This window comes from Lagopus muta, chromosome Z (genome assembly GCF_023343835.1).
Source record: "Lagopus muta isolate bLagMut1 chromosome Z, bLagMut1 primary, whole genome shotgun sequence".
Taxonomy (NCBI): domain Eukaryota; kingdom Metazoa; phylum Chordata; class Aves; order Galliformes; family Phasianidae; genus Lagopus; species Lagopus muta.
The window spans coordinates 14,728,624-14,748,805 of record NC_064472.1 but is presented as its reverse complement, the minus strand read 5'-3'; the positions used below and the strand labels follow the sequence as shown (position 1 = coordinate 14,748,805).

The 20,182-nt window shown below is 39.9% G+C and overlaps 1 protein-coding gene across 6 annotated transcripts in view; it reads right to left on the bottom strand.

The window, feature by feature from the left end:
• NNT (nicotinamide nucleotide transhydrogenase) overlaps nt 1-20,182 on the bottom strand; it is a 43,766-nt gene that overhangs the window by 12,904 nt on the left and 10,680 nt on the right. For all 6 annotated transcript variants that reach the window (XM_048932316.1, XM_048932317.1, XM_048932315.1 and 3 more), the window contains exons 7-17: nt 16,176-16,363; nt 15,486-15,619; nt 13,614-13,805; nt 12,319-12,472; nt 11,264-11,425; nt 10,311-10,421; nt 9,763-9,908; nt 8,892-9,087; nt 7,060-7,293; nt 5,025-5,185; nt 4,422-4,601 (exon numbers count right to left, since the gene is read on the bottom strand). In XM_048932316.1, coding sequence (XP_048788273.1) covers nt 4,422-4,601; nt 5,025-5,185; nt 7,060-7,293; nt 8,892-9,087; nt 9,763-9,908; nt 10,311-10,421; nt 11,264-11,425; nt 12,319-12,472; nt 13,614-13,805; nt 15,486-15,619; nt 16,176-16,363 — 1,858 coding nt within the window. The remainder of the gene's footprint in view (nt 1-4,421; nt 4,602-5,024; nt 5,186-7,059; nt 7,294-8,891; nt 9,088-9,762; nt 9,909-10,310; nt 10,422-11,263; nt 11,426-12,318; nt 12,473-13,613; nt 13,806-15,485; nt 15,620-16,175; nt 16,364-20,182) is intronic.

Sequence of the window (20,182 nt, the reverse complement as noted above, 5' to 3'; positions counted from 1 at the left end):
ATTACCACCTTTTTCCTATCCCTCAGGACAGTACACATCACTTTACCTGCTAAATGCTGCATCTTTTTCTTCTATGGAGAATTTACATATTGCTATAGTGGACTGCTGCTTTGACTCCAGCTCAGAGCAGTGACACCACATTTCATCAGAAACAATGGGATCCAGGAAACTGTCACTTTCTCATATCGATTCAATAGGTCCTGACAAACATGCATACAGTATTCTTTCTGTTCCTGTGTGAGCATTCATGGGATCCACTTGGCACAATTTAAGTGACATTTGAACACATACCACCACCATTTCCAATGCACTGAAGCCAATATGCAGCACCATACACAGCTCCCTGGTCGTAACCCACTGATTATGTGGAGGATTTGATCAAGATGCTCTTCCTTTAGTAGTGTGACAGCTGTGCAGCACGACCTGGAGCATGGGTTCTTTACGTCACTGTTACCACCACTGAAACGCACCACCCACCACCTCTCTGTGCTTGCATCCACTGTTTGGTTTTCGTCAACGTTCAGCAGGTATCAATGAATGTCAATGGATGCCATTTTTTCTGTACAGAGGAATTCAGTGACACACCTTTGTGTTATATGCTCCTCCATGTCAGACGCCATTTTGTCAAACTGCCCCTCTGCTGCCATCTGTCACACAGCAACAAAATGCAAATGGAACACTGGTGGTAAGGTTCAGCTTCTACTGCCGTACCACCTGTATCTGCTTCTCTAGTGTCGTGGGCCAACATAACCAAACAGGAGGCATTACTTTTGGAGCAGCTCTCAGATATACACACACCACTCTTTTTTTTTTTGAGGTTTTTTTTTTTTAAAGTTCTTAAGCAATTCAAGATGCAAGCACAGAATTCCATGTAAACCATATGACTCTTACAGGCAGTACAGAAGCAAATCACAACAGAACAAAGCTAAGTAGCCACGCAAAACTAACCAAATGCTAACTCAAAACAAACTTTAATGAGCTGAAGGGCCATTAAACTTACTCACAGAGCACCAATGGGGGAACAAGAGATCTTATAATAGGAGCTTTAAGAGAATACATCCTGAAAACTCATCTCTGAAGATACACAGCCAGGAAAAGACACTGGCTGTATGCTTTCACTGGCATGCCTCTTCGTGATTGCGGTCCCAAATACATATCTGGAAGTAGGCAAAACTTGTAACTACAGTAAACAATAGTTTAGATGCAAGAATGGAACAGGCATAAATTGCTTCTTTAATTAAATGTGTGTTGTACACTTGCTGCACTAGCTCATAAACCACAGCAAAATTTAAGAACTGATCTAGGGAGACACACATATGAGCAAGAGGAAAAACCTCACACAAAAGTATGCTTCCACTGACAGATAAAATCATGCAACCCCACAGATTTTTGCTATAGCCTGAGAAATATTCCATTCTTTGAAATGCAGCATCCAGCAAATAAGCACAAGAAAGATGCTAGCAGAGCTTCTGTTTATTTTTACACGTTATCACTGTTCCAGCTATTGCAACAACGATGCACAACAGGGCCCAAACACAGGCTTTGTGAAATTAGCATTTTGTACTGGCTGCAGTTGGTAGCAGTTCATATCCTTTAAGAACACCTTTGACGCGTATCACAATATTAAACTTTTAAGCAGGAAAACAGACTAGTGTACTACAGCAGTTTTAACTGGTAAGACTGTTAAGGCAGAAGAATACGCTTTTCAGATGTTGCACACCAAACTTACAAGAACAAAAGCACTTTCAATTCTTATCTAAACTAAAAGGCCACAGCAGCGCCGCTCCAATTAAAAAAGAAGTTCAAATATTATTAGAAGTCTGAGAAATCACATAAAGCAGGCATGAAATCAATGCACCTTTGCTTGGCTCTGAACCACAGAAGGCTTCAAAGTGAGCCAAGACCTCATTAAGCAACAATTAACCAAAGTAGCAAAGACCTACTCGGCACAGGAACAGCATTTTAAGTCTTCAGTAGCCTTATTCACATTCTTTACCACCACAGATCACACACATATAGTAACAAAGCATGGGCTTCAACATTGCAGTTATTCACAGATAACAGAACTACCAGCAAAAAAAGCCCTATGTGCTGCATACAAAGCAGATAATACTGCTCAGAGCTTCCCCACCAAGAAAAACCAAGCTCTTGAGATCTCTGAAAACTGCAAGTTCTTCCATATCAAACTGTACCCACATAAGGAGCAGAGCTGGAATGCACAGAGGTGCAGCACACAATGTGTAAAATTAACAGTCTGTCCCTTGTCTTGCTCTGTTTCAACCCCAATTAATGGTTCCTCTTCTATCCCTAAGCATAAAAACCAACTATTCACAACAAAAAATGGGGAGAAAGGTTAACTGAAACAACTGTTGTGAAAAAAGGCATGTTTGCACTAGCGTTTAAAAAGTGGTCAGAATCCACAAAAAGAGGAGCAAAGCCTTTGCTTTCTTATTCAAAAGCTGAATTCTTTGTCTTTTTTAACTCATCCTAAATATAAGTACAAAGGGGAAATTGGCCAGAAAAATCGATCAGTAAGATATAAGTGCAAAGATTTTAAAGGATTATAGGAATAGATTTGGTGAGTTTTACCAACTCAGTCACAAGAGATTATCTGAACAAGTTTGGGATTAATGAACTACAGTTTGTTTTTTTCTTGTGGTTTTTTTTTGTTTGTTTGTTTTGTTTTTCCTTTAAAAAAAACAAACAAAAAGCAACCGGAAGAGTTGTAAGAAGAAGCTTTCAGCTATTAAGATGTTTCTGCAAAAACCTTCTCATTTGCACTAGGCGAGTCTCACTTCATTGCTTCATCAGCACAGGTTACAATAGCCCAAAGCAGAAACCTTTACTGGAACTATTGGAATTCTGAAACATATTTTCCTTCTGGAATACAGCTTACGGAAGGCAGTATTACTGAATTCCTTGATTGTAACGATGCCTTTAAAAGTTATGACTTCCTTTAAAGGAAGCAAAACACAAAATAAAAATGCTGAAGATAAACAAGTTATTCTGTTTATTGTGCAAAGTTATGCAAACTGATTTTAATTTTTACCAGCTAATCAACTTTGGTTGTCTAAGCCTGGGTGAAGCAGCACAAGACATCTAGAATGTTATCTCAAAAACTAAATTTCCCTAAGGTTGAGAAATACACAGAGAAAAAGCCCTCTGACACTGAATTTTTTATTTATTTATTTTTTTAATTAAATCCCTGGGTTTCCTAGGGAAATTATGACAAAACTCTCTGCTAGCAATAAAAGACGGAAGAGAAAAAATATTGTTATAAAACGACCACACCTGGGGGAAAATACGTCTCCAGTAGATCCTGTTTTCACCAGGACTTATAAAAATCTGATATTTACTTTAAAGAACATACTTTTCAAATCTGTGTTGCCCTGTAAGCAATATCTTTCAATTGATATGATCTAAACTGTTGACTGAATGCAGGTATTTAAATTTAAACAGATGTTCCATGAGCCACATAATTTTATTTCCTTTTGATAAGTAGATACAAAACATTTAGGAAAGCAAGCTTCTTTAAAATTCATATCTGGGACTGTCTACTTGATCTCTCCTCCATGAAGTTGCACAAATAATATTTTATAAGCTCTCTGAAACTATTCCTCACCCTTAACATGATACCAGTATTGTTTTACTGGAAGAGACAGTAGTAAAAGAAGATGGCCAGGACTGACCATAGGAAAGCTTTAAGACAGCATAACAGCAATAATTATCACACAGGAATGCAAAAGAAATGAAACAAATTCAAAAAAAAAAAAAAGAATCAGAAGATTGGTGGCTGCTGCAGTTTCCTTGCTCTGTCTTGAAAAACACAAGGGAAAAAAAATACAAGCAGAGAAAAAGGATCTGTGTGTAAATTATTCAGGAAAAAAAAAAGTCTATTAATAATAACACATCATGATTACACCAAAAATGGGAGTTCAAGTTTGCTCTGACACACATGTTAGTATCCACAACAAATGAGCGTAAGCTTGCTGCCACCCAGTGCTACTTCAAAGTAACTGTTTTCTGAAGAAAGTACACTGTCCCACACTCCAGAAAACAAACTTTAAATCACTCTCTAACCACTTTTTTTTTTTTTTTTTTTTTTTTTAAGAAGGCACTATGCAAAATACCTTCGGCAGATAAACTTAAATTTAATTTTAACAACACTGTAAAGTGACACAACTACAAAGACAAGAAAACAAGTAATCATACCTATGTGAGTTTAGATTCAAATCGCAGATGCCCAAGTTAACGCAATGGCTTTCCTTTTTAGGATTTGAATTAGGACTTTCTCCAGACCATGGGGTATTACTTCTAAGTATTTAGCACCCCTCTCTTCCAATTACTTATCTTCCTAGTAAACATTCTGAATTAGGTTTTTCACTACCTGGAAAAAAGCACAGTTTCTGCTCACTGCTTACCACACACATGATGTAAGAGAGGATGGCCCCAGAGGATCCAATGAGTGCACCAACAATGGTCAGCAAGTTGTTGTTCAGTAGGAAGCCCTCAGCACACAAGGCCCATCCAGAATAACTGTTCAGAACTGTAATAACTACAGGCATGTCAGCACCTCCAATAGCTGCTGTTAAAGTGACACCCTGGAAAAGAAAAACAAACTAAGACTAAAGAGAACATGCAGAAAGGAGAGCCTGCCTCCAGCTTTCAAAAAAATAAATATGAAGGTACTTAATAATGAATTCATGTATTTTCAATATAGAAGACATCTAGCTTATGCTGGAGCTCCACTGTCCTTATCTGGGTTTATTTAGATATCTTTGCTTGCAAAATCAATGCTTCAGTTCCACGGATTTTTAAAGATGAACATTCTGGAAGTATTTTAAAATACCAGTTTGTCATATGAGTCATATGCTACTATTTACTACTGGAAGTTAACACACAGGCACTACGTAAGACAACAGTGACTCAGGATGGTAAAATACAATCATTACACAGAAACCTGCAAAGCTAAACAACAAACTGCTTGTTTTATCTGTTCTACTTTCTGTAATTCCCCAGCTTACCATTATGGCTGAGAGAGCTGACACAGAACCGAGACAAGTAATCCCTGTAGTGTAGCTAGGATCAATCATGTATGGAATCATTCCACCAAAGCTGGCAGCCAGTAAACCTGCATTCAGTGCATGTCGACCAGGCAAGAGCAAAGGCGCAGAATTCAGGATACCTGCAATCAGATTAATGCGCAGAGATCAACAAACACATGTGGCAGTCTTGTCTCTTGCCTCAGAGAAGCCTGAACAGCTCAACAAAAATAAAATAAGGGAGTGGAGGGTGCAGAGGAAGTGGAAAGAAACTGGGGAAAAGAAAAGCTGAAACTCAGACCCTGTGCTGACTCAGTATCACAACATCTTCAGGCTTACTGTAGATTCTCAAATACTCCTGTCTAAACTCTTGCTGTGTTTCCTATCCTTTCTTTATTTTTTCAGAAAAAAAAAACAACAATTTAATCTTAAGATATATTTTCTTCTCAAAAATACTTTATTCTGTGGCTTTGATCTCTTTCTAGCCCCAAGCCTGTGCATGCCATACATTACATAGCTTCACAGGAAGCTCCTACCTAAAATTTCTTACTACAGGCATAATCAGTCTCTCCAGAGCTGTGTGCTTACAAACAAATGACCCCACATAATCCTGCTTTCAATTGCTTTAAATTCACCAATATCCTCAGCTACACAGACTTCCCACAGCTTCCCATGCTGACAGAGACTTGAAAGGAAAAAAGGCTGGGGTATTTCTGTGATTCACTTCAAAATGACAAACGTATCCTTATTTTTACCATCGTTTGTGTTTTGTTTCTCAGTTGTTTTTTAGCTGCTGTTTTTTGTGACTCTTTTTTTTTTTTTTTTTTCTTTTTTTAACATACCACAGCAAAGACTAAAAATAATGCAAGTTACTTCTGCTTTCCATAATTACTTACCAAGTGTCTCAAGAAAAAAATAACTGACACATTCAGGACTTGGAAGCACAGAGTACGACCTATGACACCTACTTTAATTGTACAGAAAAGCTTACTGTGATGATGTTGATTTATTCAGCTTGAAAATAGAAGGCAAAAAAAAAAAAAAAAAGGCAGTGAAGTCACCAAGGACATATGTACCATCAGTGGGAGCATGTGAAGACAGGGGACAGAGATGGAGAAGAGGAAGAATTCAGAATAAATTAGTAAGTATTCAGCAGAATCCATGCTATTAACAAATATTTCAAAAGATTATTAGAGAAGACAGCTTTTCATCCACGACATGCTTCCTCCTTTATTGGCTGGTCTGAAGAAAGTAAACAGATGTTTCCCAAAGAAACTACTGCAAGGCAGCAAAAGAATTAGCAATAGGAAGCTCTTGGCTGGAAGCTTTTAGGTACAATTATTATCCATCTCTCAAAAGCTGTGTCTTTATAAAACCAAAAAATAAATATAACAAACACACACATGCACAAGAATCAGAAGTTAGTGTGTGTTTAATTTAAAACACTAAAACATTAAAAGGCATGGAGTATGGAATTGGCATGGTAGATAAATAGTGAAGTCTTACATTGCAAAACTAACTACCTAAATGAAGACTGCAATGCTAAGAACAAAATTTCATAAATATTACAATTGCATCCTAAATCAAGAAACATAAAATGAAATTATCCATGCAGAAAGGCAAAGTTGTGATTATATAGCATTTTTAATGATCTTTGAGGCTCCTTTTCAATCCAGGCCATTCTGGATTGAAAAGAGAACTTCAAGAGAGCAACAAATTATTTCAGGTACAGTTGTTTTAACACTCTGAAGTAACACTTTGTTTCCAGACAAGATGAAGTGATGAAAGCTTGTAAGAACTGGAAATTAATACAGGTAACATGCCCAAGCACTGAAAGGAAACCATTCATAAATAAAGTTGTAAACAAGCAACAATTGAATTAAAAAGAAAACAGCACATCCAACATAAACAAGCTTTCTTTCCAGTTACACACTGATCTATGTCAAAGCTAAATCCAGATGGGGAAAAAAAAAAAAAAACCTTTAACAAATACTTAGCTCTGAATGGAGAGTCTCACCTTGCAGCTTTCCATAAGCAATAAGAGAGCCACTGAAAGTCACTCCTCCAATGTACGTTCCAAGGTACGCCACAATCTTGGTAAGGTTTGCAGCTGGATCCGTAGCAAAGTGAGGATACTCAATCATGTATTCTGCTACACAGGTGAGCACAGCAGCCAAACCAACCAAACTATGAAAAGCAGCTACCAGCTGAGGCAGATCTGAAATCTGGATGCGTTTAGCAATTGTCAAACCTATTGAGAGTTAAAAACATAAGGGAACTCTTAAGAACACAATCTGTGAAGTTAGAAGTTGATACATCACTGCACTGTGCAATAAATACACAGTAAATGCACATTTGTTATTGTGAAAAAAACTACTGCTGAGTGTGACAGTTGAAAGCTGTACGCATTTACACTGCAGAGTAAGTACACTGTGTAAGCTGGAAGATGATTAAATCACATGTTCTAGATGCTTCATTAAGTATTGAGAAACTCAGTATTTTCTGAAACTCAGTATTTTCTGAAAAAAGCTCAGTTTGAAAAAGGTAATCTGGCAGCATTCAGTCAGCAACTGACTGTTGACCCACTACTTACTGCATGCTCACATTCCCTAACACAAATGACACTCTTCTGCTTTCCACAAGTCTCCCCATTCTTTATCGTATCTCTGCATTAATAAATGCCCTGGGACTTGTAATTTTCTATTCAAATAATTGCAAAATAACATGAGCAAGTAATAGATGTAAGATAGTGAATTGGACTTATGTAGCAATGTTTAGCCAGCAGTGTTCTACAGGTACACGCTCACAGCTGCCTCATGTCAGATCAGAGCCACAGAATCACAGGTGTTGGAAGAGACCTCCAAAGACCATGTACCTCCAATCCCCCTGCTAAAGCTGTCTCCTCCCCACACTAGACAGAGCCAAGCCATGAACAACACTGGGTTTGATCTTGGAGAACAACTGTAGCAAAGGGAAAAACTACTAGGCATCAGCAGCTGGAGAGTAGCTGAGAGAAGCAGCCCTGCAGATACCAGGTCAGTGCAGGAGGGCAGGAAGTACTTCAGGCACAGAACCATACATCCCTCTCGCCAAAAGAGGCCTCCAGTGGAGCAGCATGGCCCCGTGCCCCACAGGCATCACACGGAGCAAATCTCCAACTGCAGCCACAGTGCAGCAGCAGATGTAGCCTGAAGGAGACCACAGCCCGTGAAGAGCCCACGAAGGAGTAGCCCCAGGCCAGAGCTGCAGCTTGCAGCAGAGCAGGTGGGCTGGGGGAGCTGCCACTGTGCATTGCCATGCTGGAGCAGGGCCTAATGGATAGGCCCTAAGATACGGAGCCATAGTGGGGCAGCGCTTGGAGAGCTGCAGTTTGTGGGAAGCCCATGAGGTTCTGTTCCGGATGGGTGACATCCAGTGGGAGGGAGACTGCTTGCAGCAGGAGCAAAGAGTGACCATGGGGGAACAGCAGAAATGAAGTGCTATGGGCTGATTGCAGCCCCCATTCCCTGTAGCACTCAGGAGGAGAAGTGGAGTGTTTTAGTTTTAGTTCTCACTGGTCTGCTAGCAATAGGCAATAAATTACATTAATCTCTCTGTGCTGCATCTGTTTTGCCTGTGACAATAACGGGTGAGTGATCTCTGTCCTTATCTCAGTGCTCGAGTCCTCCTCATTTCCTTCTCCTGTTCTTTTGAGGAGGCGTAAGAGAGCCCTGTGGTGGAGCTCAGCTATCCATGAAAGTGAAACAACCACAATCAGTCAATTCACCTGACCTACACAAAGTATATTATATCTGGAGCTCATGTAAATGGCAAGTACTGTATATATATTCATTAGAATAACATACGTACCTATGGTGCCACCAAGTGCCATTGCACCTGACATCTGAGCCAACAATTCAGGTGAAGGTTTAAGGCCTCCTAGAGTTGCTGCTAAACCTCCTGCAACACCAATCATTCCCAAAGCATTTCCAAGACGAGCTGTTCCTTGGGTGGACAGACCAGCCAGGGCACCAACACAGCATAAGCCTGAGCCCAGATACATCATCTTTAAAATAAGAACATTGATATGCATGCATCAAGTAGAGGCACAAAGTGTATAACATTATCAGGAACTTTCTTATTACTATAAAGCATGGCAGTTTTCTATAGAACATCAGATGGCTTGTGCCTAACTGAAAGTCTTGACTGAAAATGTGTTGAAGAGATGTGATTTTGACCAATTAAAATGCGTTATTTATTAAAATTTTCTCTGTGTCTTACAAGTTGATGTGCCCCCTCTGCTTCCCTCATGAGGCCAACATGAGATCTCCACTCATTTTCCTCTTCTCTGGGCTGAACAAAGCAAGAGACCTCAGCCCCTCCTCTCACACCTTGCCCTCCAGACTCCTCACCATCTTCATATTCCTCCATTGGATGCTCTTTAATAGTTTTATGTCCTTGCAGTATAGTGCTCAAAACTGTACTCAATGCTAGAGCACAGAGTAGATTTCTGTAGTCACCCAATGAATAACAAGTTACTTGCAGCTCCTGAGAAAATAATAAGCCTTTAAAAATCAGTAGAATCAGTAATTAAAAGTTAATCAACTTCAGATGGGCCTTCTGAAAATATGGAACTGGTAAAAATCTGATAACTAATTTCCAATTTATATCTCTACAGAGTAAGTACTGAAGAAGATATCACACTGGGAACAGCGAGCTAAGCCTCAGGTAGTCTTCTTACCTGTTCAATGCTATAGCCACCACTGAGAGCAGCTGCATAGCCTCCTACAAATACACCACCAGGAAGTAGGTACAAGTAATTGTACTCAGGAGGATCTGTGGGACGTTTGAACATATCCAGCATTCTCTGTGTAACTAGAAACCCACCTAGCCAAAAAAGAAATCAACAATTTAAAAAAAAAAAAAAAAAAAAAAAAAAAAAAAAAAAAAAAATCGAATCTGACTCTCAGTATGTGCCAAGCTACAAGACAAGTACTTGGTTAAATCATATTACCACACAAAGCTATTAATTTCCGAAAGTAAGTAAACTGGAAATAAAGGTGCAATCAGGGTTAGATGCTGTTGTCTTTTTTAATGTTTGGAGGGAATTCATAAAAAAAGAAGTCTGAAAGCTTGGAGGACTTGCTCTGTCTTCATACTCCATGCTGACGATAGCATACAGTCTAGCTTACATTTCCATCCCAAGTTTATCCACTTAAAGGTAAAAAGAAACAGAAGAATTACAGGAGTGCTGCAAGTTATCCTTAAAAAAAAGGCTATAACTCATACCTGCAATATTGACTGAAGAGATAAAGGCTGAAAGAACTGCTAGACTTTGTGGAGCATTTTCAGGGAGATAGGTTCCTCCCATCAATACCAGCCCACCAACTGCAGTTAGTCCTGTTCAAAAGAGAAAAAAAGAAAACTTCACTGAAATTTATAAGATTCTATATCTATAGAAAGCTTCCCTTCGTCTGTCATATGGCAATGAACTGAAATTCTAACCCTTATTCTACATATTAGCATTTAAACAAAGACTGCCATCTTTAAATTAAACGATCTTAAATTAACAATGATCTTCTATTAACAAATACAAACATATTTCTAAAAAAATAATTAGCATGTGAACGTAGTTTTGAGGTACAGTGAGACAAGTGTACAGTCAGCTTCTGAGTATGGGTTCAATAAAGAAACTGCTTTCAAAGGTCGAAGTAGATCAGATTTGGGGTCTGTCACGAAGACACAGACAGCTTCTCTCCCTCTCCTTATCTGAAATATTTATAACGTCACCAATCCTACAAATCCCCATTAGAAATTTTCATTCAGCTCTAAAGTACATATTTTGAGAAGAGAAAATGAAGAAAAGCAGCAAATAAGAAAGACAAGTTATTTTCAGGGCAACACTATGGAGATAAAGAAGGAAAAGAAATGTTGCATGGAAGGGGAGATTGCAGCACCCCAAGATGGCTTAAGAATTAAAAGTCTGTTACAACAACAACAACAAAAAAAAAAGCACTAGAACATGACATTTGTTTTTCTTTTGAGAAAGAAAAAAAAAAAAAAGTATTTTTGGGAATTGTATATTTCAGTCATCCCTGCAATTCATATAAGTAAAGAGATGCAAAGCAGTACTATACTCTTTGGCATTTCAAAAGGCAAATCAACACACTTCTGTCTGAAGTTTACAAAGGAGTTGTTCCTATTTCAAATTGAGAACGAGTAGCTGTATGACTGCTACTTACCTGAGATGGCATTAGTCACTGACATGAGTGGAGAGTGAAGAGCAGGAGTCACACCCCATACTGTATGGTATCCCACTATTCCAGCTAGGCCAAATGTTGTCACCATTTGAGTGAAAGCATTATTAGGAGAAACAATACCAAGTCCTAACATGCTAGCCAGACCTAGAAGAGAAGCACAGTAAAACTTTTCAATAACTTTCAAATGGTTTCCTACGCGTAAACGCTGCACAACAGGAGTCCAGTCTTTAGCTAAAAGCAAAATGAAGTTCTGTGCACAGACTTCATTCAGTATATGCTGGATTATCTTCGACAAGACTCTTCAGCTTTCTTCTGAAAGAGAAAATAACAAACATAACATGGATGTTTGTGTTATGAATGCAGATGAGGATGCTGGGATAAGGTTCTACCTTAACACTCTTGTTTATCCACTGTTTCACACAAAAATAGTAATAATCACGCTGAGAGCATTACTACTCATTAGGCACAAAACATGAAGAACAGAGGTAAAATTTAATAATAATCAATTCATTAATTACCTTACGTAGAAATTCTGACGAGCACAAGATAAAGATACTTAATGACAGGAACAGCTAATATTTGCCTGTCAAGACAGTGTCCTATGCCCAATACTTAAAGGAAGACTGTTGATATTTAAGATTTACACAATACATTATAGACTAAAGAAAATAATGATACTAAAGGTTATTCTGCTGAAAATATATATATATATATATATATAATCCCAAGCAAGAGACCTTCAGAAATTTAACTGCTTCACTGATATTTAAATAAGAAAGCAACACACACGCACACAGCATGAAGTCAGTGTTGTTTGAAGTGTTAATACTTCTGGTTAAGTTTCTAGAATGTTATTCTCCTCTCAAAAAAGATAATCACACATTACTAACTTTCCACTAGATACACCAGCCAACCAAAATGCTCTCTGAATCAATTATTAAAGTCAATGAGTAAGGTGATGAGTCACTTAAAAATATTAGCCAAATCTACTCTACAATGTACTCTACAGTGATTCTCCAACTCCAGAAATTGCCCACCTGTTGTGTATACAGACGCACTAGTCATAGTTTTTCTGAAAGGTGTAATAGTAGCTGCTTTTTCTGCTTCCAGCTCCGCTACAGTCTTTGGCTTCACAGGGGCTCCTTGGGGAATGTTATTTGGTGGAGGTGCTGGAAAAATCACCTTGCCATCCTGGTAACAGATATTTACAGTTAACTCTAACATACTAGATGCTCTATAGATAGAAGAGTCTACTGTTCTTAACTCTGTAACTCTGTGAAGGCTTAAGGACTCAGAGCCATGACACGGAAATATTTTCCATTTTCTACATTAGAAGTTCACAAAGCTGGAGGAATAGCACATCCTGACTAAATTAACCACGCTGCTTCATATATTTTTCAACATGCTGGATGCCAGATGGACACAAAGCTTATGTCTTGAAAGCAGTAACCAAAATAAACAGGGAAAGCTCCTTAAATGGAAAACTCTTAACCAAAATAAAATGGAGTCTAGCAAATTCTGCTACAGATCAGGACTGTAATCACAATCCGCCTAGAGCTCAGGAAGGTCACATACACATGTCTTATATTTCTTCCTGTTCTCAGGTCCTTGGAAGAGCAATTATTGAAGCTGTCAGACCTAAAAGTTCTACACATCCCCTCGATGGTCTGAGAGTTGACAGCAACATAAGCTTCTTCTAAAGCAGATATTTATATGCAAGGCAAAATCTTGGTAATCTTATATAGAAAAGCTCAACAGAAATGGATACCTCTTACCCACCTAACAGAGCTTAATGTGCTCTGCATACAATAAGGAGAGCCCGTACTAGCCCATGTGCAGTTTTTATTATTTCCTAATTGACCTGAAAGTACCCTGAATATTCTAGTTCCTCCCCTAGTTCAACCTCTACTGAGGTTCTCCTGATGTGTTTTTGTTCTTTTAATTCTGAAGTTATATGAAGAAAATACACGTATTTAAGGAAAAAAAAAAAAAGTCTTCTGGTTCTGTAGTAATGTTACAAAAATGTTTTAAATAATTATGTGTTTGTTTTTTTTTTTTAACCACATGAAAACAAATTTAACAGTTTTCCTATTTTCCAACAGTAGATTAGTTAGGTATCTGCTTTAACAAGAAAAGAAGCAAAGAGGTTTCCGTTCACAAAAAAATACAAGAGGAATATTCAACTGAATACAAACATGACTACCTATGCTGTCCAGCAAACCACCTATGAAGGCTATCAGTATGCATTATCTCTGAATGCATTCTAAGGAAACAGGACACATTAACAAAAATACATATTCACAAGCTAAAATGGGAACGTTTACCGACTTACCTTCATTACTACAGTGCCTCTAATTACATGATCCAGAGTACCATAATCAAACTGATCTTTTGGATCAAAGTAGAAGTTCTCTTTGTCAGGACTAATAGCCTTTAGAAGTTTGATAATATTATTGGAATACAGAGTACTGGCCTGAGTAGCCATTCTGCTCGGTAAGTCTGTGTAGCCAATGTGTGTAACACCCTGAAAGAGATTCAAGTAAAATACTAAGCACTAGTTCAGTCTCTAAAGCAGCAGTATCTCTTCCAACACTGCCTTCTGGAAATATCCATATTTTCATTTCCATATCCATAGTTCATTAGTTCATAGTTCATTTCACATATCCATAGTTCCATTTCTTCTGCATTATTTGCAAATCTAACATAATTAGTTTAACGAAAGTTACTTAGGCAATTCAATGAGATTAAATCCAACACATTAAATGCTATTAGCAACAAGCCTTCAAAGAGAGGAGGACATACTGGTAAAATAGCTTATCTTCTCCTACCACTCTTTGCCTCTTAGATCAACCTGATAACAGATTAATCCTACCCAACGTTTGGCATTATCTCAGTCCTTCTTGAAGGCATACTGGAGGCATGTTTATAGCTAACAAAGAAGCAAAAGGAGCTTTCTCAGAGCTACTGTTTCTATCTCTATAAATCTAATCTCTATAAACTGTACAGGAAATATGCTTAAGTTTGCATTTATGTAATTGTGCAGTGTATCCACAACTATTCAAGAGCAAACTTGAGTATATTTGGCTGTCAGGCTCTTGAGCTTTTGGAAGACATGGAGAATGCAAGCTAGCATAAATCCCTCGTGCTCAAGCTAGCATAAATCCCTCGTGCTTAAAATACTGCTTGTGCAAGCTACAGCTAAGATCCTTATGTACTTCCAAGAACTCTAGCCCTCGATGGAATGCTCCGCACATTGCTTGTAGTTCTGCACTGCTGCTCTTTTCCACAGCTCAGTGTTACTGTACTGTACTTCTGATTAAAAGTGCCCCCTATAAATTCTTCATGCAAGTATCTTTTTATTTCTATCCTACACACTATAAGTTCACTTCTTAAGCAACATCTTCAAAAGTCATAGAAAATCAAAAGCCAAATACAATGTGTTATTCATGTTATACCCACACAGGCCTGTACAGATACAGCACAACAGTATTATGCCTTTATATTAACAAATAACAAACTTGGAAGTGTGCTACTTTAAGCTTTAACACATGTATCTGTAAGTAGATTTCTTGCATGTACTAAACAACAAAACAGAAAAAAACATATGAATAGAAAACATGCACTCAGAGGCAAAGAATATTGGAGCTAAACCAAAAAAAAGTAGTTAATTCAGTTTAGGTCAAAATTACTTAATTTAATGCTACTTTTGTTTGGGTAACAAGTCGTTCAGATACTCTAAGAGAGATACATTCATGCTAGTGAGACTTCCTGAAGTTTAAATTATGTTAAGCTAAGCCAGAGACTGCATTGATATAAACACTGACAAAGTCCGAATCTGTTTAGCTGCACCAGTTACAACCTCTAGTTATAGAAAGTAATGAACAAGTGCAAAAAGCTATTGCTACTGCTGTCTCTAGGTAGATGAAGACAAAGATAATTGACCACACTCTCAGATAAGCAGAGACAAACCATTGGTCTTGGAAAACTAACTCTTCTTTACTTACCAGCCTAATTACTACTACACAACTGCATTTGTTTCTTTAAAAATCTTCAAGTTATTAAAGAAATAGATGACTCACAATCAAATGCAAGCATAAAGGACTACTTAAGTCTAGACAGCAGCCACTCGTTTTCAGCATACACTTCATCAAATAGGACAAATGTGAATTCACACAACAGAGAATGATGCACATATGATGCTCACCTTATGAACATACAGTTCTCCAGGCTTTGTTGTCTCAATGTTTCCCCCAGCTTCTGCAGCTAAATCCACAACAACTGAACCTTCTTTCATAGATTCAATCATATCTTTCTTAAACAAGACAGGAGCTTTTTTACCTGATGAGACAGGATGACAAAAAAAATACAGCTTTTATTTGTAAAGCTCAGGAGCAGGTTCTCCTGTGCTATCTCTATAAACTTGAAACAACATTTTTAATACCTACGATGAAATGTCAGAAGGTTTGTTTATATAAATATCTTGCTCCCCAGCATATAAATAAAGTAAGTCCTCAGTAAACAGACAACATCTAATCCTACAATTCAAGTCAGAGGGTGGAGAGGGAGGGGAGGAAATAACACATCATAAGCTATTAAAAGACTGACATTACATAATGTAGAGCATTGAAACCTAAGCACTGTCTCACTGCATTTTAATCACAAAAGACACTGCTGCTTCAACTGGACTTGTTTCAGTGCACAGAAGCAGGTGAGATGTAGTAAACAAGAGAGTTTCATCTATTTACTTTATTACTATCTACTCCCTACAAATAAGAAAACATGATGTTGTTGAGCCAAACACTGATAGTTTGTGAGAAAAAGATAATTTCTTTAAACACAGGTATTCATCAGAGAAAAGGTACGTTCACATAGGGAATATGTAAGTCTTCCATACCTGGAATAAGTGCTGTAGTGATGATAATATCAACATCTTGGCACTGTTTGGCAAAGAGTTTCATTTCAGCTTCAATAAACTCCTTAGACATTTCTTTTGCATAACCACCCTGACCCTCTCCAGATTCCTTTATGTCTACTTCCAAGGGCTCAGCACCAAGAGACTTAAACTGTTCCAGAGCTGCAGCCCTAAGAAGAAAAAATTGAGAGGGAAAAAAAAAAATGCATATATATAAAACACAAAAATGGAAATCCATTTTTAGAAGTAGCTCAATCCACCATGACATTTCTGATCTGTTTCAGTGCACAGAAGCAGTAGTACAGTTCAGACAAGAAATCTAAAGCTTATTCTAGGTAATTTGCATCAGTAAATTTAGATCCCTAATGACGATTCTTGGTTGAGGAATGAAGGCAGTCAAACAGGCAGGCTTTCTGTACTACCAGCAGAGTTCTCCAAAAATAGAATCAGAGCTGGGAACTTAACTGTTGACTGCATCTGTTCACTCATTCCTCTTGCCTCGTACTAGCTTATAGCCCAAAGTTAGGTGCGTAAGATAGAATCATAGAATCACAAGATTGGAAATGACCAATAAGATCATCTAGTCCAACCGTCTCCTCATCACCATTGCCACCACAAGCACTCAACCATAATCATGCAGCACGTCATCCAGACACCTCTTGAACACTGCCAGGGACGGAGACTCCACCACCTCCCTGGGCAGTCATTCCAGTGCCTGACCACTCTGAGAGAAAAAGTTCTTCTTTATGCCTAACCTAAACCTCCTCTGATACAACTTGTGGCCCTTTCCTCGAATCCTGTTTGCTGCCTGGGAGAAGAGGCCAAACCCCTCCTCATCACAGCCTCCCTTCAGGAAGTTGTAGAGTGCAGTAAGGTCTCCCCTGAGCCTCCTCTTCTCCAGACTGAACAATCCCAGCTCCCTCAGCCGCTCCTCATAAGACTTGTGCTCCAGTTCCCTCACCACTTTTGTTGCCCTTCTCTGGAAACGCTCCAGGACCTCAACATCTTTCCTGTAGTGAGGTGCTCAAAACTGAACACAATACTTGAGGTGCGGCCTCACCAGTGCTGAGTAGAGGGGGATGATCACCTCCCTGCTCCTGCTGGCCACACTATTTATAATGCAGGCCAGGATGACATTGGCCCTCTTGGCTACCTGGGCACGCTGTCAGCTTATGTTCAGCTGAGCATTCACCAACACCTCAGGTCCCTTTCCTCTTCACACTCATCCAGCCACTTGTCCCCAAGCCTATAACGCTGCAGGGGGTTGTTGTGCCCAAAGTGCAGGACCCGGCACTTGGCCTTGTTGAACCTTATCCCATTCACCTCAGCCCAGCGATCTAGCTTGTCTAAATCCCTCTGAAGGGCCTCCCTACCCTCAGGCAGATCAACACCACCTCCCAGCTTGGTGTCATCTGCAAACTTACTCAGGGTACACTCAATCCCTCATCTAGGTCATCAATAAAGATATTAAACAAGATGGACCCCAGTACCGACCCCTGGGGGACACTACTTGAAACGGGTTGCCAGCTGGACTTAACTCCATTCACCACGACCCGCTGGGCATGGCCCTCTAGCCAGTTCCTTACCCAAAGGAGTGTATACCTGTTCAGACCACGGGCAGACAGTTTCCCCAGAAGAAGCCTGTGAGAGACCATGTCAAAGGTTTTGATGAAGTCTAGGTGGACCACATCAACAGCCCTTCCCTCATCTACCAGACTGGTCACCCAGTCATAGATGGAGACAAGGTTGGTCAAGCACGACCTGCCTTTCACAAACTCATGCTGGCTGGGTCTGATCCCCTAGACACCATTTACACGACGTGCAATCTCATCCAAGATGATTTGCTCCATAACTTCTCCTGGTACCGTGGTCAGGCTAACAGGCCTATAGTTCCCTGGATCCTTCTTACAGCCCTTCTTGAAGATGGGAGTCGCATCAGCAAGCCTCCAATCCTCTGGGACCTCACCAGTTAACCAGGAGTGCTGATAGATGGCCGAGAGCGGCTCAGCAATCACCCCCGCCAGCTCCCTCAGCACACGAGGGTGCAGCCCATCCGGTCCCATGGACTTGTGACAGTCCAGATGGAGGAGGAGCTCTCTGACTGTCTCCACCTGAACTGTTGGGGGCATATTCTGAGCAGCATCCCAGACTTCCAGATCGGGGCATAAAAAGCCCAGAGGATAACTGATCTGGCTATTAAAGGCAGACATGAAGAAGGCATTGAGGACCTCAGCCCTCTCCTTGTCCTCAGTGGCCACATTCCTTGCTGCATCAAGTATAGGATGAGAATTATCTTTGGTTCTTCTTTTGCCGTTGATATATTTATAAAAGGATTATTTATGTCTTACTGCAGTGGCCAACCTGAGTTCAAGTTGGGCTTTCGCCTTCCTAACTTCCTCCCTGCATACCTTAGCTACTTCTCTGTAATCTCCCCAAGTAGCCTGTCCCTTCTTCCAGAGGACATAGATTCTTTTTCTCCCTGAGTCTCAACAGTAATTCCCGGCTCATCCACACCGGTCGTCTTCCCCTACGGCTCGCCTTAGGGCACTCAGGGGCAGTTTGTTCTTGTGCCTTTCAGATTTGAGGAGCGTCCAGGCTTCCTGGGCCCCTTTACCCTTGAGAAGCGACTCCCTAGGGACCTGTGCTACAAGTGCCCTGAACAGATCAAAGTCCGCCTTCTGAAAGTTCAAGAAGGTAGGTTTGCTGGTCACTCTTTTGACCACTCTTCCTCCCCAAGAACGGAGAATTCTACAATTCTGTGGTCACTCTGCTCAAGACAGTCCCCAACTTTCACTTTTCCCACCAGTCATTCCCTGTTAGCAAAGACCAGGTCCAGCAGGGCACCGCCCCTGATAGGCTCTCCTACCAGTTATGTAAGGAAGCAATCTTCCACGCAGTCTAGAAACCTCCTGGACTGCTTCCTCTGCGCTATATTATTTTTCCAACATTTATCAGGGAAGTTGAAGTCTCCCATGAGAAGAAGTGCTGGCGATCACATGACTTCTGTGAGCTGCTCATAGAATGCCTCATCCAACTCTTCGTCCTGATTAGGCGGTCTATAACAGACCCCCAAGATGCCGCCCCTACAGGCCTTCCCCCTGATCTTTACCCACAGACACTCCACTCTATCATTCCCAACCCCAACCTCTTCAACCTCGAAACAGTCTTTAATATAAAGGGCCACACCACCACCCTCCTTTCTTCCTCTATCCCTTCTGAAGATCTTGTAGCCGTCTATCACAGCACTCCAGTCATGGGAGTGGTCCCACCATGTTTCGGAAATAGCAACAAGGTCACAATTAGCCTGACTTGCAATCGCTTCCAACTCTTACTGCTTGTTGCTCATGCTGCATGCATCGGTATAGACACATTTCAGACGAGTCATCTGCTTCACCCCCAGCTCAAGCATCGTTCCCCTAGAATGCTCATTCCCCCAGAGAGGCTCATCTCTTGAGAGGCCTGTTTTGAGGGCCCTTCCCCCTTCATAGCTAGTTTAAAGCTCTTTCAATACGCCCCACTAGTTCCTGCGCTAGTATTCGTTGCCCCCTTTGAGATAGCTGGGTTCCATAGACAGGCAACAGGCCAGGGGCCGAGTAAACTGCCCCATGATCAAAGAACCCAAACTCTCTGGCTCGACACCAGCCTCCAAGCCAATTATTCATCACTTGTGCTTTCTGAAAGATAGGTGGCATATATTCCATAGCTCATGATTCTGTATTTAATCTGTGAAGGGGAAAATACCAAAAAGTCTGTTTTTCATAGGGAAAATTGTTTTTAAGAGTTATCCTGTACAACTGTAATTTATGTTACATTACATGATAGCCTTATCGTTTCCATAAAGCAACAACTTTTGATTCATAAAGCACTGAATGATTTAATGAGATCTTTGAAAGTTTTGCTCTTTGGAGGAATAAAAAGATTAATAAACAATGTAGGAATAAAAAATGTTAGGAGAAGAATTGTCATTCAATGCAGAACAACTGCTTCCA